The following is a 24,240-nucleotide window of genomic DNA, read 5'->3' as shown; positions in this document are numbered from 1 at the left end:
GTCAGCCATTACACACGGCAGTAACGTCGCTCCACCTGTTTGACTTTGGCGACGTCTCGGATGAAGGCAGCGTCGTCCACGACGTCACTCAAGGCCCGCAGTTGTCCCAGGTCCTTCACGTAGTCCTCCCCGATCACCTGCAGACAGGAAGTGAAGCTGTGATGTCACGTCCTGCAGCCTCCAGCGTGATGGTGTTGGTGTTGGTGTTGGTGATGGTGTTGGTGATGGTGATGGTGTTGGTGATGGTGATGGTGATGGTGATGGTGATGGTGTTGGTGATGGTGTTGGTGTTGGTGTTGGTGATGGTGTTGGTGATGGTGTTGGTGATGGTGTTGGTGATGGTGTTGGTGATGGTGATGGTGATGGTGTTGGTGTTGGTGATGGTGATGGTGTTGGTGTTGGTGTTGGTGATGGTGTTGGTGATGGTGTTGGTGTTGGTGTTGGTGATGGTGTTGGTGTTGGTGTTGGTGATGGTGATGGTGTTGGTGATGGTGTTGGTGATGGTGTTGGTGTTGGTGTTGGTGTTGGTGATGGTGTTGGTGATGGTGATGGTGTTGGTGTTGGTGATGGTGATGGTGTTGGTGATGGTGTTGGTGTTGGTGTTGGTGATGGTGTTGGTGTTGGTGATGGTGATGGTGTTGGTGATGGTGTTGGTGATGGTGTTGGTGTTGGTGTTGGTGTTGGTGATGGTGATGGTGTTGGTGATGGTGTTGGTGATGGTGATGGTGACACCTCCGCCAGCAGCTCGGCCAGGCCAGGGTTGCAGAGCAGCAGCCAGCGTCTGGGAGTGATGCCGTTGGTCTTGTTCTGGAACTTCTTAGGCTCCAAATCGCTGAAGTCACGGAACCTGATGGGGTTGATATTTTATATTTAATACAGAGTACTACACTGTGCTAATACACTTTTCCCTACGACATCATAATCATTTTATTAGACGTCTTGTTTTTGTCAACTGATTTTTTTTAATTAGCCGATTCGTGGCACAGATTCTGCCTAGCAACCAAGAAGACAGACAGGAAGTGGTGAATACGGACAGGAAGTTCGCAGCGTTGCCAACAGGAGACGTTTAAATGCCGCAACTTTCCTCTCCTCTTGCTGCACTAAACGGCTTTTGAGCAACGGACCTCGGTTGTGTAAATACTACAAGTTGAACATTTAAAATGTTTTATTGTTGTCATTTAAACTACGGAGGGTCAAATGGGACACAATTAATCAGATACATGTAAATGTGTCAATTAAAAATGGAATCAAATGTGTCACTAATTTAGTTTGTGTAAAATTACATTTGTCATTTAATTATTTCATGATTTACTTGTGGATTTCATTATTGATTTAATGATTCATTAATTTAATTAATTACTTCAAAACATTAAGGTAATTATTTTAAGATTTCAAATTATTTAATTTGTCCCTTTTGCGATTTTGTGTGTGACAATTAAACTAATTAAATACATCATTACATTATTAAATCATTAAGACATGTACTTTTACATAAAATGAATTACATATTTATTAAGTCATTATTTAAAGAATATTTAATTCCATGTTAAACGCTATCATTTTTTTTATTACAATAATTTAAGATTTCAAATTCCATCCATTTTCTACCGCTTGTCCCTCTTAAATAACTAAATAGTTTCGATTGAGTAAAAAACTCAAATAAAATCAATTGGAATCAAATGAGTCACTAATTTAGTTTGTGTAAAATTACATTAGTCATTTAATTTTTTATTTAATTATTACATGATTTAGTGGATTATTTCATGATTTACTTGTGGATTTCATTATTGATTTAATGATTCATTTATTTAATTAATTAATTCAAAACATTAAGGTATTTTTTTAAAGATGTTTAATTATTTAATTTGTCCCTTTTGCGCTTTTGTGTGTCACAAGTGAATTAATTAAATATATCATTACATAATTAAATCATTAAGTAATTACATGTACTTTTACATAAAATGAATTACATTTTTAAGTCATTATTAAAAGAATATTTGTTTAGTTCCATGTTAAACGCTATCATTTTTTTATTACAATAATTTAAGATTTCAAATTCCATCCATTTCCTACCGCTTGTCCCTCTTAAATAACTAGTTTTAATTGAGTAAAAAACTCAAATTAAATCAATTCGAATCAAATGCGTCACTAATTTAGTTTGTGTAAAACTACATTAGTCATTGAATTTTTTATTTAATTATTACATGATTTAGTGGATGATTTCATGATTCACTTGTGGATTTAATTATTGATTTAATGATTCATTTATTTAATTAATTAATTAAAAACATTAAGGTAATTATTTTAAGATTTTAAATTATTTAATTTGTCCCTTTTGCGCGTCACAAGTTAACTAATTAAATATATCATTACATAATTAAATCATTAAATAATTACATGTACTTTTACATAAAATTAATTACATTTTTAAGTAATTATTTAAAGGATATTTATTTAATTCCATGTTAAACGCTATCATTTTTTTATTACAATAATTTAAGATTTAAAATTCCATCCATTTTCTACCGCTTGTCCCTCTTAAATAACTAAATAGTTTTAATTGAGTAAAAAAACCCAAATTCAATCAATTGGAATCAAATACGTCACTAGTTTAGTTTGTGTAAAATTACATTAGTCATTGAATTTTTTATTTAATTATTACATGATTTAGTGGATTATTTCATGATTCACTTGTGGATTTCATTATTGATTTAATGATTCATTTATTTAATCAATTAATTCAAACATTAAGGTATTTATTTTAAGATTTTAAATTATTTAATTTGTCCCTTTTGCGCGTCACAAGTTAACTAATTAAATATATCATTACATAATTAAATCATTAAGTAATTACACTTACTTTTACATAAAATTAATTACATTTTTAAGTCATTATTTAAAGGATATTTATTTAATTCCACGTTAAACGCTATCATTTTTTTTATTACAACAATTTAAGATTTAAAATTCCATCCATTTTCTACAGCTTGTCCCCCTTAAATAACTAAATAGTTTTAATTGAGTAAAAAAACTCAAATTAAATCAATGAATTAATAACATTTTTGTTTGACTCAATCGAATGAATTGAAATTAAATTAAAATATTAAATTAGATTAAAAAATGACACGCAGCAGATACAAATCCTATTAAAAAGGAATTATTTGACGTCGTCGCTGTTCTGCTTACAGCCACCAGAGGGCGTAGTTGGTATCTGAAGATTGCTATGATACGCTGTGATGCATTGTCATCCATCTTCAGTGTTTCCCATAAACTGCCAAGATACCTGTGGCGGTGGGGGCGTGGCCACCATGACATAATCGATTAATTTGCATAATTTACTACAATGATATGATTTTCTCTAAAAAGGCTCAAAAAATTTATACTTACTAATTAATAATAACAGTTTTGTTTTAAACGTCCATCCATCCATCCATTTTACAATATAATTACAACACTTTATGTACATATTTATATACAGATTTGAACAATAAGTTATTCACTGAAATATATTTATTAATTGTGGTTCTTACAAAAAATATATCTTATAAAATATAAAAGCTAAAATGCCTCTTAAAGCTCTGCCCCTTTAATTAGTGCATACTAAATAATTTAACTTTAGCCTACTACTACAACAACCATATTATTTACCAGCAACATAAAGTGAAACAGAGGCAGAGGGCGTCCTGCCACAGTCAGTAACAAATAAACAGAAAACAGTAGTGGTCAAATACAAATAAGGCAACAAGAGAAGTATCCTACACTTCTCTTTTGTAAAGTAAATCTGAACAGCCTATATGGGCATCTACATCAACTATATGATTTGCCCGAGAAGCTGGAAAGGACAAAAAAAAAAAAAAAAAAAAAAAAAATTTTTTTTTTATTTGTGGCGGACGTAATTCTTTCGTGGCGGGCCGCCACAAATAAATGAATGTGTGGGAAACACTGATCTTGGCTTCATGTTTGCGTCTTACACTTGAGTCTTGATGATGTTGGAGTGGATCTGAGCGACTCCGTTGACGGCGTGCGAGCCCACGATGCACAGGTGCGCCATGTTCACCCTCTTGCCTCCTTCCTCTTCGATCAGGGACATCTTCCTCAGCTTGCCCACGTCGTCGGGGAAGAGCGACGAGATCCTCTGCGGTGGCGAAAACAGCGCTTACACCACATCAGTCAGTACACCTTTAACCGAAATGTTACGCTTTGTGGACTTGACCCATGCCCCGCCCCTCGCACAAAGCTTTTTTGGGGACAGAAATCCTGTTCCATAATTAGAAATTGGAATACTGACGTCCAGGTGCATCTGGTTGATGTGGTAGATGATCTGCAGGTGTCTGGGCAGGAGGCTCTCCATCAGCTCCACAGGCCAGCGCTCCAGAGCCTCAGGGAGAACGGTGTGGTTGGTGTAGGCAAAGGTGCGCTTGGTCAGGTCCCAGGCCTGCGGGGAGCGTTTGCACCCGAGAGGTTAGTCCGCGTTCACGTAGATACGTCGTTATTACGTCCACAAGATGGCAGTAGCTGCGCTTGAAGTGTGACCAGTGGTCAGCATCCGGCAGCTTCATCTAGCTTTGCATGCGCTGTAAAATGTTGCCACACTTAAACTTGCACTGCTGTTTGCTATCAACTCATTCATGCAGACTCAGCAGTTTACTGTTATTACAATTCAGGTCGGACTTTTTCCACTTCCGAAACAATACTGATATTCAAGCCTAGATATCGATATTGGCTGATATCGATTCATATATACAGTACAGGCCAAAAGTTTGGACACACCTTCTCCTCATTCAATGTGTTTTCTTTATTTGCATGACTATTTACATTGTAGATTGTCACTGAAGGCATCACAACTATGAATGAACACATGTGGAGTTATGTACTTGACAAAAAAAAAGGTGAAATAACTGAAAACATGTTTTATATTTTAGTTTCTTCAAAATAGCCACCCTTTGCTCTGATTACTTTTTTCGCACACTCTTGGCATTCTCTCGATGAGCTTCAAGAGGTAGTCACCCGAGATGGTTTTCACTTCACAGGTGTGCTTGGAGCTCATCGAGAGAATGCCACATGTGTTCAGCCATAGTTTTGATGCCTTCAGTGACAATCTACAATGTAAATAGTCATGAAAATAAATAAAAAAACACATTAAATGAGGAGCAGGTGTGTCCAAACTTTTGGCCTGTACTGTACCTGTATTATTTTGGAATATTAGAGAAGGTTTGATCAAGTGAAAGGAAACAAACAGAATACTATTCATCTTTAACAATCTGGAATGGACTTATGCTGTCTTTAAGTTGAAGTGGAATGGTCATTGGGTTTTTTTGGCGACACCTAATAGTCATAATAATTAGAGATGTCGGCCGATAAATGCTTTAAAATGTAATATCGGAAATTATCGGTATCGGTTCCCGAATTTCAGTGTCCCTCCCGAAAATCTCCCGGGGCAACCATTCTCCCGAATTTCTCCCGATTTCCACCCGGACAACAATATTGGGGGCGTGCCTTAAAGGCACTGCCTTTAGCGTCCTCCACAACCTGTCGTCACGTCCCCTTTTCCTCCATACAAACAGCGTGCCGGCCCAGTCACATAATATATGCGGCTTTTACACACACACAAGTGAATGCAAGTCATACTTGATCAACAGCCATACAGGTCACACTGAGGGTTGCCGTATAAAGTTGTTTTAACACTGTTACAAATATGCGCCACACCAAACAAGAATGACAAACACATTTCGGGAGAACATCCGCACCGTAACACAACAGAACAAATACCCAGAACCCCTTGCAGCACTAACTCTTCCGGGACGCTACAATATACGCCCCCCCGCTACCACCAAACCCCCCCCAACCCAAGTTAAGCTCATGCAGTAAGTAGAACGATGTGGACATATTTGTTACTGTATACTCGTAATATACAACTGTAATTATTTGATACTTGTTTATATTAACAAATGCGCTGTTTTAAACTGCAATATTTGTTCAATTATTGCTACCTATGTCTGGCTTGTGTGCTATTGTGTGTTTAGCTGTTGCCTAGCTGCTAGGTCTTGGTAGCCTATAGCCTAGCATGTTTGACTTTTGTAATTGACTTGACCGAAATAGAAAGAGAAGACCACACTTGCGTGCTTTTTGGAGGACATTTAGATGTTAACTGGCTGTCCAGCTTTGCACACGTAAACACGCTGCAGGACTGCTCGTATCAGAGCGCTTTTGTCTGATATCAGACCAATATCGACTCGGGCTACCTTTAATTACGACCTTGGTCGTGTTGCTGCTGTGTCATCAACTATGATGTGGTCAAAAAGAGACCTTTTTTTTTTTCATTTCCGAATTCTCATGCACTCCGAATCCTTATTAGACATTGTTATGCATAATAAGTAGCTAGATGAGCATATCATTTGAGCATTGCGTGTAGCACTCACCACGTCCCAGTCCAGCTTCTCGATGTCCACAAAGATCCTCATGAGTTCAGGGATAGCCATGGCTGGGTGGGTGTCGTTCAGCTGGACGGCGACCTGCAGGAAAGGACATAGGCAGCATAAGGGGGGGGGGATTCCTGCATCCTGCCGGAGGCGGTTTTCACCAAGCTGGTCGTACTTTTTCAGGGAAGCTCTCGAAGGACGTGCGCCCCGGGCCGCCCTTCTTGGTGGTCTTGAAGCGGCGGATGATGTCCTGCAGCGTGGCCGCCACCACGAAGTATTCCTGCTTGAGACGCAGCTCTTTGCCCTCGAAGAACTGCGGACACACGACTTGTTGGACGAGGTCTCACAGGAGGAGTTGCGTTGCTTGCGTTATATTATTATGTATTAACTATTTGTTCTACAAATAGGAGTAAGTACAAACAATTGCGATACCAGCGCTGGAAAGAGAGAACAAAGCTATTTAAAGCTAGAGATGGCCGATATTGTCGGCCAATAAATGCTTTAAAATGTAATATCGGAAATTATTGGTATCGTTTTTTTTATTGTCGGTATCGTTTTTTAATTTTAAATTTTTATTTTTTTTAATTAAATCAACATAAAAAACACATGATACACTTAAAATTAGTGCACCAACCCAAAAAACCTCCCTCCCCCATTCACACAAAAGGGTTGTTTCTTTCTGTTATTAATATTCTGGTTCCTACATTATATATCAATATATATCAATATAGTCTGCAAGGAATACAGTCCGTAAGCACACATGATTGTGCGTGCTGCTGCTCCACTAATAATATTAACCTTTAACAGTTAATTTTACTCATTTTCATTAATTACTAGTTTCTATGTAACTGTTTTTATATTGTTTTACTTTCTTTTTTATTCAAGAAAATGTTTTTCATTAATTTATCTTATTTTATAATTTAAAAAAAAAAGGACCTTATCTTCACCATACCTGGATGTCCAAATTAAGCATAATAATGTGTTAATTCCACGACTGTATATATCCGTATCGGTTGATATCGGTAATTAAGAGTTGGACAATATCGGAATATCGGATATCGGCAAAAAGCCATTATCGGACATCCCTTGTCGGAGCAATCTAAAAAAATGGTCGTCCGTCTCTCATACTTTTGTCCACTTATTATTACATCATCCTTCACTTTAAGCGTGCGTGAAGAATGCGTGAAAAATACACAATCGACCTGATAAGTCCAAAAGAGAAAGAGATAATACAGCATTAACTACGAGATGCTACCTGGTAGTTGTTTGTGCGCACTGCAGCTAGTCCTGGATAGTCCTGCTCCTTAATGCTTCAGTCACACCCAGGATTCTCACAAGAACGAGGCAAAAATACAGTGTTACCTACTGTAAGTTGTACTACATTTAATTAACCTCTTAAGGCCCAAGCTGTTTGTTTACATGCTTTTTTTAATTTCTCTTTGCTATTTGGGCTTATTGGACCCTAATTAGAATAAAAACTAAGAATCATCTTTTGATATGATGTTCTTAGTCCATAAGTACACAAACGTGTACTTCATGTTTAGTGACATGCTAATTCTTATTTTTACACTTTTTTTCCTCCAAATTCCATTGTATGTTATACTCTTCTGACACCACCAGATGGCAGTATAAGTGTCCACATAAGCGGCCATAAGACCCCAATTCAGTAGTGTACACAATTTTGGAAATAAGAGCTAAAAGGTGCTGTCCACGCATGTGGCCACTAAGCCTTTAGAGGTTTTAATGGGTATTGAAACTGAAAGTTCTCCACTCCACTCTCCCTCCAGGCTGGTACTTCATGACACCATTAAATTAGAGCAGTGATTCTCACACTGTGGTACCGGTACCACGAGTGGTACGCAGTCTCCATCTAGTGGCACGCCAAATAATCACTTGATTAAAGCGCAGTGTTTTATTTTCCTATACAAACACAGTGTTACTGTTCAAACTGTGTGTAATGTTACAGTGGCCAAAAATAGTTAAAAAAAAAAACTTGTTATATGAATACTTAAGCCTACTACGCTACTGTACTTTAATGTTGGTCGTTGTGGTGGTACTTGGAGAGCGTGTTTTCTGAGGTGGTACTTGGTGAAAAAAGTTTCAGAACCACTGATATAAATAATTGACTTATTTTATTACAATTACTTACATGATGGTAATAATGTAAATAAAGACAATGTAAATAATGATAATATTAATTATGATAATGTAAATAATCATAATAATGCAAATACCGATGATAATAATAGTTTATATAAACTAGATAATAACGTAAATAATGATGATACTGTAAATAATGATACCGTAAATAATGATAAGGTAAATAATGATGATTGTCATGATCTGGCAGCTCTGATCGTGACAGATGATAATAATGTAAAAATAATGATGACATAAATCATGATAATAATGTGAATAATAATATATAAATTATGATAATGTCTATAATGATAATAATAATGTAAATAAAGTTGATAAGATAAATAATCGCTTGATTAAAGTACAGTGTTTTATTTTTCTATATTCAAACACAGTTTAACTGGTCACACTGTGTGTAATATTGAATATACTTGCTAAAATGGAACCTCTGCGTTGTTTTTAATGAATACTTAAGCGTACTACGCTACTGTATTTAAATGTTGGTGGTTGTGGTGGTACTTGGAGAGCCAAGTGTTTTCTGAGGTGGTACTTGGTGACAAAATGTCAGAACCACTGATGTGAATAATTAACATATTTTAACATAATTATTTACATGATGGTAATAATGTAAATAATGATAATATACATTATGATAATGTAAATAATCATAATAATGCAAATAATGATAATAGTTTAAATAAACTTGATGATAACAAATGATGATAACAATAATGTAAATAAAGTTAACGTAAATAATTGTCATGATGTGGCAGCTCTGATCGTGACAGATGATAATAATAATGTAAAAATAATGACATAAATTATGATAATAATAGAAATAATATATAAATTAGGATAATAATGTAAATAATGATAATAAAGGAAATAAAGTTGATAACATAAATAATCGCTTCATTAAAGTACAGTGTTTTATTTTCCTGTATTCAAACACAATTTAACTGTTCAAACTGTGTGTAATATTGAATATACTTAATATTAAACCTCTGCTTTGTTTTTAATGAATACTTAAGCCTACTACGCTACTGTATTTAAATGTTGGTCGTTGTGGTGGTACTTGGAGAGCCAAGTGTTTTCTGAGGTGGTACTTGGTGACAAAATGTCAGAACCACTGATGTGAATAATTGACATATTTTATTATAATTATTTACATGATGGTAATAATGTAAATAATGACAATGTAAATAATGATGATATAAATTATGATAATGTAAATAATCATAATAATGCAAATAATGATAATAGTTTAAATAAACTTGATGATAACAAATGATGATAACAATAATGTAAATAAAGTTAACGTAAATAATTGTCATGATGTGGCAGCTCTGATCGTGACAGATGATAATAATGTAAAAATAATGACATAAATTATGATAATAATAGAAATAATAATATATAAATTATGATAATAATGTAAATAATGATAATAAAGGAAATAAAGTTGACAACATAAATAATCGCTTCATTAAAGTACAGTGTTTTATTTTCCTGTATTCAAACACAGTTTAACTGTTCAAACTGTGTGTAATATTGAATAAACTTAATATTAAACCTCTGCTTTGTTTTTAATGAATACTTAAGCCTACTACGCTACTGTATTTAAATGTTGGTCGTTGTGGTGGTACTTGGAGAGCCAAGTGTTTTCTGAGGTGGTACTTGGTGACAAAATGTCAGAACCACTGATGTGAATAATTGACATATTTTATTATAATTATTTACATGATGGTAATAATGTAAATAATGACAATGTAAATAATGATGATATAAATTATGATAATGTAAATAATCATAATGCAAATAATGATAATAATAGTTTAAATAAACTTGATGATAACAAATGATGATAACAATAATGTAAATAAAGTTAACGTAAATAATTGTCATGATCTGGTAGCTCTGATCGTGACAGATGATAATAATAATGTAAAAATAATGATATAAATTATGATAATAATAGAAATAATAATATATAAATTATGATAATAATGTAAATAATGATAATAAAGGAAATAAAGTTGATAACATAAATAATCGCTTCATTAAAGTACAGTGTTTTATTTTCCTATATTCAAACACAGTTTAACTGTTCAAACTGTGTGTAATATTGAATAAACTTAATATTAAACCTCTGCTTTGTTTTTAATGAATACTTAAGCCTACTACGCTACCGTATTTTAATGTTGGTGGTTGTGGTGGTACTTGGAGAGCCAAGTGTTTTCTGAGGTGGTACTTGGTGACAAAAATGTCAGAACCACTGATGTAAATAATTGACATATTTTATTATAATTATTTACATGATGGTAATAATGTAAATAATGACAATGTAAATAATGATAATATACATTATGATAATGTAAATAATCATAATAATGCAAATAATGATAATAGTTTAAATACACTTGATGATAACAAATGATAACAATAATGTAAATAAAGTTAACGTAAATAATTGTCATGATCTGGCAGCTCTGATCGTGACAGATGATAATAATAATGTAAAAATAATGACATAAATTATGATAATAATAGAAATAATAATATATAAATTATGATAATAATGTAAATAATGATAATAAAGGAAATAAAGTTGATAACATAAATAATCACTTCATTAAAGTACAGTGTTTTATTTTCCTATATTCAAACATGAATATGATAATAGTTAAAATAACTAATGATAATAATAATGATAATAGTTTAAATAAACTTGATAATAACAAATGATAACAATGATAATAGTTTAAATAAACTTGATGATAACAAATGATAACAATAATGTAAATAAAGTTAACATAAATAATTGTCATGATCTGGCAGCTCTGATCGTGACAGATGATAATAATATTGTAAAAATAATGACATAAATTATGATAATATATAAATTATGATAATAATGATAATAATAAAGGAAATAAAGTTGATAACATAAATAATCGCTTCATTAGAGTACAGTATTTTATTTTCCTATATTCAAACACAGTAACTGTTCAAACTGTGTGTAACATTGAATAAACTTAAAATTAAACCTCTGCTTTATTATTAATGAATACTTAAGCCTACCACGCTACTGTATTTTAATGTTGGTCATTATGGTGGTACTTCTGAGGTGGTATTTTGTAAAAATTTAAAAAAAAAAATAGTTTGAGAACCACTGAACTACAGAAAATAATATTTGGGTGTGAGAGTGGATTGATAACGAGGTGAGCTTGTCATGTCTAGAGAATTCTAAGCCTATTCTGCCAAAAAGAGGGAAAATATTCCTCTGTAACACTTACGTTGTCGTTGGGGTACAGCACACGGGAAATGTTCTCGGCCAGATTCCGGTCCAGAACGGCCTGGATGTAATCTCCGACATTAACTGTGTGTGGAGAAGAGAGCGTCGCCTCACACGCACTCAGATTGTGCAGAGGTGGATGTCAACCACACTCACAGTCCCTCAGGTTGAAGTCGTTGGGGGCGCGGGCGGACCACAACCTCATGGTGTTCACCGTGTTGTTCATGTAGCCCGGGATGGGCGTGTCGTAGGGCATGGCCAGGATCACCTGGTGCAACACAACACAACACAACAAGGTGAGGAGCGCTTTATAGCCCTCCTGCAAAAAAACACCAGACAAAGATCATCTATATGACGGGAGTTTTTAGGAGTTGATCGATGCTCTGCCCTCAAAACAGCACAATTGTAACATGTAACATGCCTTTTAAAGGCCTACTGAAAGCCACTACTACCGACCACGCAGTCTGATAGTTTATATATCAATGATGAAATCTTAACATTATAACACATGCCAATACGGCCGGGTTAACTTATAAAGTGACATTTTAAATTTGCCGCTAAACTTCCGGTTCGAAACGCCTCTGAGGATGACGTATGCGCGTGACGTAGCCCGACGAACACGGGTATGCCTTCCACATTGAAGCCGATACGAAAACGCTCTGTTTTCATTTCATAATTCCACAGTATTCTGGACATCTGTGTTCGTGAATCTGTTTCAATCATGTTCATTGCATTATGGAGAAGGAAGCCAAGCAAGCAAAGAAGAAAGTTGTCGGTGCGAAATGGACGTATTTTTCGAACGTAGTCAGCCACAACAGTACACAGCCGGCGCTTCTTTGTTTACATTCCCGAAAGATGCAGTCAAGATGGAAGAACTCGGATAACAGAGACTCTAACCAGGAGGACTTTTGATTTGGATACACAGACGCCTGTAGAGAACTGGGACAACACAGACTCTTACCAGGATTACTTTGATTTGGATGACAAAGACGCAGACGTGCTACTGTGAGTATGCAGCTTTGGCTTTTTTTTGCGTATGTACGTAACTTTTTTAAAATATATAAGCTTTATGAACCTTGGGTTAGGTGAACGGTCTTTTGGGCTGAGTGATTGTGTGTGTTGATCATGTGTTTGAATTGTATTGGCGTGTTCTATGGAGCTAGGAGCTAGCAGAGGAGCTAGGAGCTAGCATAACACGTACCGTACCGTAAGTGCGCGTCACGTACGTAACTTTTTAAAAATATATAAGCTTTATGAACCTTGGGTTAGGTGAACGGTCTTTTGGGCTGAGTGATTGTGTGTGTTGATCGGGTGTTTGAATTGTATTGGCGTGTTCTATGGAGCTAGGAGCTAGCAGAGGAGCTAGGAGCTAGCATAACAAACACGCAGGTGTTATTATGCAGGATTAATTTGTGGCATATTAAATATAAGCCTGGTTGTGTTGTGGCTAATAGAGTATATATATGTCTTGTGTTTATTTACTGTTGTAGTCATTCCCAGCTGAATATCAGGTACCGTGAGTATGCAGCCTTGGCTGCTAAACATTCGATAACTTGACCGTATGTGCGCGTCACGTACGTAACTTTTTAAAAATATATAAGCTTTATGAACCTTGGGTTAGGTAAACGGTCTTTTGGGCTGAGTGATTGTGTGTGTTGATCAGGTGTTTGAATTGTATTGGCGTGTTCTATGGAGCTAGGAGCTAGCAGAGGAGCTAGGAGCTAGCATAACAAACACGCAGGTGTTTTTATGCAGGATTAATTTGTGGCATATTAAATATAAGCCTGGTTGTGTTGTGGCTAATAGAGTATATATATGTCTTGTGTTTATTTACTGTTGTAGTCATTCCCAGCTGAATATCAGGTCACCCCCGGCTCTCACAGCATCTTCCCTATCTGAATAGCTTCAACTCCCCACTAGTCCTTCACTTGCACTTTACTCATCCACAAATCTTTCATCCTCGCTCAAATTAATGGGGAAATTGTCGCTTTCTCGGTCCGAATCTCTCTCACTTCATGCGGCCATCATTGTAAACAATAGGGAACTTTGCGTATATGTTCAACTGACTACGTCACGCTACTTCCGGTAGGTGCAAGCCTTTTTTTTATCAGATACCAAAAGTTGCAATCTTTATCGTCGTTGTTCTATACTAAATCCTTTCAGCAAAAATATGGCAATATCGCGAAATGATCAAGTATGACACATAGAATAGATCTGCTATCCCCGTTTAAATAAAAAAAATTCATTTCAGTAGGCCTTTAACCCTTCAGATAAGAAATATTGTAAGAATAACGATATAATGGAGTACTAGATTTATGAAGTCATTTAATAAGAATTTTCAGCATTTTTTGGGGTGTCCCGATACAATATTGATGTCTGTCCGATATCAGCAAAAATCCGGATAATTTATCGACTTGCATATTAGCCAGTTAACATCTAAATGTCCTCCATTAAGCACACGAGTAGGCGAGCTAACTGGAGCCAGCGGCTACACAACAGCTAAGCACACAAGCTAAATAAGCATATTAGCCAGTTAACATCTAAATGTCCTCCATTAAGCACACGAGTAGGCGAGCTAACTGGAGCCAGCGGCTACACAACAGCTAAGCACACAAGCTAAATAATCATAAACAATAATGAAGTGTAAAACAGCACGTCAGTCAATATGAACACGTATCAAATAATGCTAGTTGCACATTAGTTACACATAAAGTGTCTCCAAGGCAAACGCGTATTAGAACGTATCCAGTAACAAACGTGTCCGCATCATTCAACTTACTGCGTCGTGAGCTTTTAACGTCATGAATTATTGTGCAATATTGATATGAGTCCGATAGTAGCAAAACAAACAAAAAAAAAAGTATCAGATGATATCAGCTTGCAAGTAAAATGTCCGATACAAGCAGTCCTGGAGCGCGTTTACATGTGCAAAACTGGACAGCCAGTTAACATCTGAATGTCCTCCAATAAGCACAATTTCTTCTATTTTAGTCAAGTCATTTACAAAAGGTGAACACGCGAGGCTGTAGGCTACTAGGAGCTGGTAAGCTACACAACAGCTAAGCACACAATAGCACACAAGCTAGACATGCTAAATAATCATAAACAACATTGAAGTGTAAAACAGCACATTAGTCAATATAAACAAGTATCAAATAATCATAGTTGCATATTACCTTCACATACAAAGTATCCAAGGCAAAAGCGAATTCGAAAGTATCCAGTAACAAACGTGTCCGCATCATTCAACTTACTGCGTCGCGAGCGTTTAACTTCATGAATTATTGTACAGCATTTATTGGACTGTCCCGATCCAATATTGATGTATAAGTCCGATAATATCAAAAAAATAAATACAAAAATTAAAAGTATCAGATGATATCAGCTTGCAAGTAAAATGTCCGATACAAGCAGTCCTGCAGCACGTTTACATGTGCAAAACTGGACAGCCAGTTAACATCTGAATGTCCTCCAATAAGCACAATTTCTTCTATTTTAGTCAAGTCATTTACAAAAGGTAAACACGTGAGGCTGTAGGCTACCAGGAGCTGGTAAGCTACACAACAGCTAAGCACACAAGCTAGCAATGCTAAATAATCATAAACAACATTGAAGTGTAGAATAGCACATTAGTCAATATAAACAAGTATCAAATAATTATAGTTGCACATTACCTACACATACAAAGTATCCAAGGCAAAAGCGTATTAGAAAGTATCCAGTAACAAACGTGTCCGCATCATTCAACTTACTGCGTCGTGAGCTTTTAACGTCATGAATTATTGTACAATATTGATATGAGTCCGATAGTAGCAAAAAAAAAAAAAAAAAGTATCAGATGGTATCAGCTTGCAAGTAAAATGTCCGATACAAGCAGTCCTGGAGCGCGTTTACACGTGCAAAACTGGACAGCCAGTTGACATCTGAATGTCCTCCAATAAGCACAATTTCTTCTATTTTAGTCAAGTCATTTACAAAAGGTAAACACGCGAGGCTGTAGGCTACTAGGAGCTGGTAAGCTACACAACAGCTAAGCACACAATAGCACACAAGCTAGACATACGTAATAAGTGTGAATAGAACAATATTGCAGTATAAAACAGCACATTAGTCAACATAAACAAGTATCAAATAATTATAGTTGCATGTTACTTACACATACAAAGCATATTAGAAAGTATCCAGTAACAAACGTGTCTGCATCGTTCATATTACTACTTCTTTATTTATAGTGGCCACGAGGTGTCTGCAAAAAACAATTACCACTCCAATTCAACTTAAAGACAGCATAGGTTAATGTTTTCATACCTACCATTGTCCTCTAACTCATTTCACTTGATCAAATCTTTTCTAACCTTCCACCCTAAAAAATTAATAAAAGTAAGTATGTTTCCTGCTGATATCAAATCTGATTAATATCAGTATCGGCTAATACTCAATGCTCCAATTGTATCGGAAGTGAAAAAGTTGTATCAGGCCACCCGGAATATTACCTTGTAGAGTGGACTTCTACGGTATCTCCTTCTAGCTGCTTCTCCGTCAAACACATCATCAGCAGCTCCTCCATATTTTCATGGCCAAATGTCCGCCGTTTAGATATTATTTTGACGTTATCGACTCATTCTCCTTCAGCACGGTGCAGACGAGCAGGGATACGCTCTGACCGCATCGCCAAGTTAGCTAGCTACACACTCTGTCAGGTTTTTGATGATTTATTTCTTTAATTCAAAGAATATCATCCACTTCTTCTTCTCTGCACCCACTTTCTTCCCTCCCATGCTTGGGAAAAACAAAGTTATGTCCATCTCTATAAGTTAAGTAAGCCCGGATGATCTTATGGTCACATTCGCCGCGCCAACGAGCGTCGGGGAGGTTTGCCGCTCAAACAGCTGGCAGGAGACAGCTGGTGTGGCAAGGTGCCGCCGTACATGGTCAGCTGTAAGACGTTCCCTACTAATTATTTGTGTTACCGATACCTGAGTGTCGACCCACTTGGTTCCGTCCTTGGTCTCCTCCACGCGCCCGTAGAAGTGGACGGGCAGCATGTACTCGGGCCGGGCTTTCTCCCAGGGGTTGCCGTGACGCAGCCAATCGTCCGCCTCCTCCACCTGCGGACGAAGATGCAGAAAGACGTGAAAGGCAAGTCCGCGTTAGAGACTGATTATCGGCGCCGATATTTGGCATTTTGACGTATCGACCTCTTTTATTTATACATTTATTTTTGTTACGGCTACAGCAAAAGTACATCAGCAGATACAATATAATTTTTTTTTTGTCCTGTCCAGCTTCTCAGGCAAATCATATAGTTGATGTAGATGCCCATATAGGCTGTTCAGATTTACTTTACAAAAGAGAAGTGTAGGATACTTCTCTTGTTGTCTTATTTGTATTAGACCACTACTGTTTTCTGTTTATTTTTTACTGACTGTGGCAGGACACCTCTGCCTCTGTTTCACTTTATGTTGCTGGCAAATAATATGGTTGTAGTAGTAGGCTAAAGTTAAATTATTTAGTATGCACTAATTAAAGGGGCAGAGCTTTAAGAGACATTTTAGCTTTTATATTTTATAAGATATATTTTTTGTAAGGACCACAATTAATAAATATATTTCAGTGAATAACTTATTGTTCAAATCTGTATATAAATATGTACATAAAGTGTTGTAATTATATTGTAAAATGGATGGATGGATGGACGTTTCAAACAAAACCGTTATTAATGAGTAAGTATACATTTTTTAGCCTTTTTAGAGAAAATCATATCATTGTAGTAAATTATGCAAATTACTCGATGATGTCATGGTGACCACGCCCATGGCCACACCCCCAGCGCCACAGGTATCTTGGCAGTTTATGGGAAACACTGGGATCTTTGATCCAAGACACAACTTACATTTAAGTAAAATGTTATTTTCTTTGTGCTCGACAAAAGAAAAGTATTGAGAATGTCTCCATGTTAAGAAACTCGACTTCTGGCTTCGCCGTGATTAGGGATGATGTTTGATAAGAAATTATCGAGTTCGAGCCTGTTATCGAATCCTCTTATCGAACCGATTCCTTATCGATTCTCTTATCGAGTCCAGATAGGTTGTTGTATATGGAAAAAAACACACAATATTTGGTTTAACAAAAGCTCACTTTTATTATATAAGAAAACAATTTAATCTAATAAATAAATAAATATTGACTGTTACCCCCCTAAAAAAATAAAATAAAATAAATAAATATTGACTGTTGTTACCCAAAGTATATTAAGTGGGATTTTTTCAGAAAAACAAATATATACAGTAACACAAAAACAACCTGTCTCTGTGATCACTATAGTTGTATAAATAATAATATAGTGTTAAATAAAATCAGTCCCTTGGGCACAAAACTGAAAATAATACAGCTCTCCAAAAAGTGCACTTCTGCTGCTATTTGACATAACTGTTTGTTATGATGCTTTGACATTTTTGCACTTTATTTCTTTATTGAAAGAAAATTCTATGAAGAGAAAAGTTCTTTGCAAATGTGGTTACAATGCTAAAAAAATGAAAAGTTAAAGCTAAAAAAAGAAATACACTTTGAGTTAACATTATTTCCTTATATGGGGAAAGATGTTATGAGCTAGGGAATATAACAACTACACTACCCAGCATGCAACGGGAGTGACGAGCATGCGCGGTAGCCCCGAAAAGTGTTGCATGTCGTCACCCGGCAGCTAAGAATGAGCACGCTGTGAAAGTAAACGTCAAGAACTCAGCCAACACGCCTCGTCTGCATTATTTATAATTAGACAGACAACACATATACAGTGTCATTTTGTTTTGTTTACAAGGAAAGAAAAACAAAAGTTAAAAAAGGGAGATGTCATATATATGTATGTGCTGCGGTTGCTTTAAGAACGTTGCGACAGCTGCCGTAAAGGAGGTGCGTTGCTAGCCTGGTTGCTATGTTTCCGGTTGGTCGTAAAAGTGTTCTTCATGTGTTTGTACCCTGCTCAAATCTCTCAGTAAAGTTATTCATTTGGATTATACCTTTTGTTTTGAACTTTATTACACCTTGGAGCGCTTTTTCCCGTCCATTGTTTTTCCTGCTTTCCCTATCTGCGCCTAATGACTGAGCTACATGACGTCATTTCTTGTGATGTCCCACGGAGCATTTCTGGTCGGGACGGGATTCGTTCCCAGGGATTCGAATAAAGAACCAACTCTTTTTCTTTACTATAGTGGTCTCGATAACGGGTACCGGTTCTCAAAAAGGGATTCGAGTCCGAGGACTCGGTTCTTTTCTTATCGAACAACAGAGAAAACCGGTTTCGAGTATCATCCCTAGCCATGATGTCTTGTTAGTTGTTATGAGAGTAGCGTATGTGTGTGTGTGTGTGTGGCCCTTTAAGGTATGACAGCATGTGAGGTGAGTGACGTCAGTGAGTGAGTGGGCGAGAGAGGCGAGGGAGCGCAACAGTGAGTGCGTGCAGGTGCTCTAGCTTGGTGGATGGCTGCGTCCAATAAAGTCACAAAGTTGCAACAAACCGCCGGCCTCGTCATTCACCCTCAGCTGTAAAGACCCACTTCCGGGTAAAGTGAAGGTTGTTAGCCCCGAAGTACGTAGGCCCTGGAGGAACGTCTCCCCTGCGCCCCTCAACTACGGTGTGGGAGCCCCCACCCGGCCCCCACCCACACAAAGCACACCTTTTCTTTTCCTTGTGACACAGAAGGACGGCACCGCAGCGCTCCAATAAAACACACTCAGATCTTCCGTTTCTAGCAGATACCACATAAAAAATAACATAAAATAACGCAGTAACGCATCATGTAGTAACGGTAACTGAGTTACTGAATATAAAAAATAACGCGTTAGATTACTAGTTACCACTGAAAATAACGGTTAATAACGCGTTAGTCCCAACACTGATAATTAGTGAAGTAGATAGTAATAACCACAGCCCTTATGCCCAGCTTGAGAAAAAAATGTCTTTTTCCAGGAGCCCAATTCTTTTTTTTTTTATTAACTTCCGAGTCACATGCGGCTCTTTAGTGCCGCCCTAGTGGCCCGCCAGAGCATTTTTAAAAAAGGATTGAAAATGGAAAAAGATGGGTGGAAAACATACTTGCCAACCCTCCCGTTTTTAGCGGGAGAATCCCGATATTCAGCGCCTCTCCCGACAACCTCCCGGCAGAGATTTTCTCCCGGTATTCAGCCGGAGCTGGAGGCCACGCCCCCTCCAGCTCAATGCGGACCTGAGACTGAGTGGGGACAGCCTGTTCTCACGTCCGCTTTCCCACAAAATAAACAACTTTCCTGCCCGAAGACGTCATAACATCTAGGGCTTTTATAGAGTGCACAACTGCGCACACAACAAGGAGACGAAGCAGAAGAACGAGGAAATTACAGACATGGCGGCCGAAATGATATACTCATCATGAACGGAGAAGTTAAACAGGACAATACTGCCATCTAATGGATAGCCACTGGAACACTGAAATTCAAGTATTTTTAATTTTTTTCTATGTAAATTTAAAAAAAAAAAAATATATATATAGCTACAATTCACTGAAAGTCAAGTATTTCATACACATATATATATATATATATATATATATATATATATATATATATGAAATACTCGAGTTGGTGAATTCTAGCTGTAAATAACCACGCCCCCCGCCCCAAACCCCCCGACCAAGCCCCCCCACCTCCCGATATTGGAGGTCTCAAGGTTGGCAAGTATGGTGGAAAAATACAATCAAACCCAACAGTTTGTTTACATGTAAAATCTTCCACTCCTTCTTTGTCTCATTTTGTCCACCAAAAGTTTCATGCTGTGCGTGAATGCACAAAGGTGCGCGTTGACTTGTTGTTGCGCTAATCAGGCATATTTGGTCAGAGCATGACTGCAAGCTAATCAATGCTAACATGCTAATTAGGCTAGCTGTATGTACATATTGCGTCATTGTGCCTCATTTGTAGCTATATTTGAGCTCATTTAATATCCTTTACTTGTACCCTCTTTGTATATAATTCATGACACATTATCTTTATGTAACTAACATTGGCTACATTTCTGATAGTTGTCTGTGTGCCATGTTGTTCCAGACCACAGCAAACGCTGCCTAGCTCGCCAAAGATTGTAATAAATCTATTAAAAGAAGACAGCCTGCAGTTTCCTTTAACTTGGACACACACATCTATACCTTTGGCCATTAAAAGCCAGTCATTTCCAGGAGTTATCTCACCTTCTGAGTAGCCTCTGATTTACTAATGGTTTCTAACGTTGTAAAAATGTGTAGAATAAATATGAAATTTCAACATTTCTGTCAACGAAGATTTGCTTCAGCCTGCGACACATAGTCATTTTGATAGTAGGCTATTATAGCTAATATAGACACTTATGTCATGTGTTGTCTTCATTATAAGACTTATATACTGCTTTTCACTTTTTGCGGTTCCAGACAGATTATTGTCAATAATTCTCCACAAATATGTTGTGATATCTGACAGGGCATTTTTTGGAGTTTTTGTGAGAATTCCTCTCTGGTCTGACCCCCACCATTTTCCCTTCACCCTCCTACAGTACCTCTCCTTTGCCTTCCAGTCAAAACCTCCAATTTTAGACGAGGAAATCCAGTTTTGTCCTTCTTTGCCTGGCATTGCCCTGGTCCTGTTTTGTTTGTTGTCGCTACTGCAGCGACAGGCCTCCGCTCCTCTTAGACACACTGTGGAGGGGGGCGTGGCCTGCGGGCCTGCCGCGGAACGGGGTGTGCCAGGACCGGCCTCGAAGACAAGCGACAGGTGCGTAGATGGCCCAGGTAGGCCTTGTTATCTAATCACCTGTCGCCTTTATTAGCAGCAGCCGGAATGAGACAGGCAAATTGTAGAGGATGCCCTCTAGTGGGTTCCGCAGACCACCACACACTGCCAGGAGAGCCCGTTTCCGGGTTACAACACTGTTTTATTTGCACAGGGGTTAGTGCATGTGCCTCACAATACGAAGGTTCTGAGTAGTCCTGAGTTCAATCCCGGGCTCGGGATATTTCTGTGTGGAGTTTGCATGTTCTCCCCGTGACTGCGTGGGTTCCTTCCTCCCACCTCCAAAGACATGCACCTGGGGATAGGTTGATTGGCAACACTAAATTGGCCCTAGTGTGTGAATGTGAGTGTGAATGTTGTCTGTCTATCTGTGTTGGCCCTGCGATGAGGTGGCGACTTGTCCAGGGCGTACCCCGCCTTCCGCCCGAATGCAGCTGAGATAGGCTCCAGCACCCCCCGTGACCCCAAAAAGGGACAAGCGGTAGAAAATGGATGGATAGCGCAGGGGTTTTGCTTTCCAGCAAATCGGTCGTTTCGTGTCCGTGTTTCTCTCCAGCTCCAACAACCTGTCTCATTCCGGCTGCTGCTAATAAAGGCCGGTCCTGGCACACCCCGTTCCGCGGCGGGCCCGCAGGCCACGGCCCCCATCCACACACACACGTAATAAAGGCGTTAGTAAAATCCCCTGATGTTGTTTGGGGCGAAATTAAACACAACCTAAGCGCCGCATGAAACTTTATGTCACTCCTGGTCCGAAGTTTCCTAAAATAAATTAAAAAAACAACGTAAAAACCAGCTGTTTACTGACGTATAATATTGATGTTTAAAAAAACTTTCATCGCAAATGAATATCGGCTCCAAAATATCGGTTGTCGGCCTCCTCCACTTCTAACAATCGTATCGGCCCTGAAAAAAACATATCGGTCGATCTCTACTCAGGTGTACCTAATGAAGTGTCCAGTTGGGTGTTGCAAGGAGCATGTTTGCAAAGGAGGCCTAAAGTGCAAATTAGCACACAAAAAAACCTTTGTGCTCTCTTATCTTATTTGTCGTGCGCTTCTTTGGACGGACGCCAAGTGTGTCGATGCCGCTCGCCGCGTCGCAGTTAATGATCAGCGGGGGGCGCAAACTCATAACGACCTCGTCTACTTTGACCCACTGGGAAGGCGCTGATAAGAGCGTGACCTCCAACGAGTGTTGCAATCGTCGTCTACCTGCCAGCCATCTCGGATTTTCTGGTTGAAGATTCCATACTCGTAGCGAATGCCGTAACCGTACGCCGCCAGTCCCAGCGTGGCCATGGAGTCCAGGAAGCAGGCTGCGTGCACAAAAAAACACACGACAAATAAATACTCCAACAGATTGTTTTCTTTGTCTTACTTTGGCCAAAAATAGAACAAACATATTCTGAAAATATTGCAATAAAAATATAGAAAAAAATACCGGCAGCTATAAAGTTTAGACCAGGGGTCACCAACCTTTTTGAAACCATGAGCTACTTCTTGGGTACTGATTAATGCGAAGGGCTACCAGTTTGATACACACTTAAATAAATAGCCAGAAATAGCCAATTTGCTCAATTTACCTTTAACTCTATGTTATTAATATAATTAATGATATTTATCTTTGCGGAAACACTGATCATCTTAATGATTTCTCACAATAAATATATACAGAAACAGATAAATATCAATATGCAACACTTTATTTTTATATTTTCTCTAAGTGCACATTTTTCAAATTGAACATTTTCAAATGATCACTTCTAAGACAGTCTTATGAAATCACAATATCCCATTTTAACTAGCTAGCCACTAACATTTTTTAACAAATCATGAATTACTTTGCACCATGTTTGTACAAATAATAACTCATGTAAAATACAAAAGTCAACTCTCAAATTTTTAAATAAATAAATCGGAAGTTTTTTTGTAGAGAATAAATGATAAAAAAACACTTAATTGAACGGTTTAAAAGAGGAGAAAACACCAAAAAAATGACAATTAAATTTTGAAACATAGTTTATCTTCAATTTCGACTCTTTAAAATTCAAAATTCAACCGAAAAAAAGAAAAACTAACTAATTTGAATCTTTTTGAAAAAATAAAAAAAATAATTTATGGAACATCATTAGTAATTGTTCCTGATTAAGATTGATTTTAGAATTTTGATGACATGTTTTAAATAGGTTAAAATCCAATCTGCACTTTGTTAGAATATATAACAAATTGGACCAAGCTATATTTCTAACAAAGACAAATCATTATTTCTTCTAGATTTTCCAGAACAAAAATTTTAAAAGAAATTCAAAAGACTTTGAAATAAGATTTCAATTTGATTCTACAGATTTTCTAGATTTGCCAGAATAATTTTTTGGAATTTTAATCATAATAAAAATGAAGAAATATTTCACAAATATTCTTCGTCGAAAAAACAGAAGCTAAAATGAAGAATTAAATTAAAATGTATTTATTATTCTTCACAATAAATTTTTTTTTTACTTGAACATTGATTTAAATTGTCAGGAAAGAAGAGGAAGGAATTTAAAAGGTAAAAAGGTATATGTGTTTAAAAATCCTAAAATCATTTTTA

At 37.1% G+C, this 24,240-nt stretch overlaps 1 protein-coding gene across 1 annotated transcript in view; it reads right to left on the bottom strand.

Annotated features, from left to right (window-relative positions):
* The window catches only part of pygl (phosphorylase, glycogen, liver), a 52,295-nt gene that overhangs the window by 12,567 nt on the left and 15,488 nt on the right, over nucleotides 1–24,240 (bottom strand). The window contains exons 4-13 of the mRNA XM_062041183.1: nucleotides 22,863–22,966; nucleotides 16,830–16,961; nucleotides 12,010–12,121; nucleotides 11,855–11,937; nucleotides 6,595–6,732; nucleotides 6,420–6,512; nucleotides 4,289–4,435; nucleotides 3,972–4,135; nucleotides 733–847; nucleotides 36–137 (exon numbers count right to left, since the gene is read on the bottom strand). Of these exons, the coding sequence (XP_061897167.1) occupies nucleotides 36–137; nucleotides 733–847; nucleotides 3,972–4,135; nucleotides 4,289–4,435; nucleotides 6,420–6,512; nucleotides 6,595–6,732; nucleotides 11,855–11,937; nucleotides 12,010–12,121; nucleotides 16,830–16,961; nucleotides 22,863–22,966 (1,190 nt within the window). The remainder of the gene's footprint in view (nucleotides 1–35; nucleotides 138–732; nucleotides 848–3,971; nucleotides 4,136–4,288; nucleotides 4,436–6,419; nucleotides 6,513–6,594; nucleotides 6,733–11,854; nucleotides 11,938–12,009; nucleotides 12,122–16,829; nucleotides 16,962–22,862; nucleotides 22,967–24,240) is intronic.

This window comes from Entelurus aequoreus, linkage group LG03 (assembly GCF_033978785.1).
Source record: "Entelurus aequoreus isolate RoL-2023_Sb linkage group LG03, RoL_Eaeq_v1.1, whole genome shotgun sequence".
NCBI classification, from domain to species: domain Eukaryota; kingdom Metazoa; phylum Chordata; class Actinopteri; order Syngnathiformes; family Syngnathidae; genus Entelurus; species Entelurus aequoreus.
The sequence above is the reverse complement of the archived record's forward strand: the minus strand, read 5'-3'. Positions and strand labels throughout refer to the sequence as shown.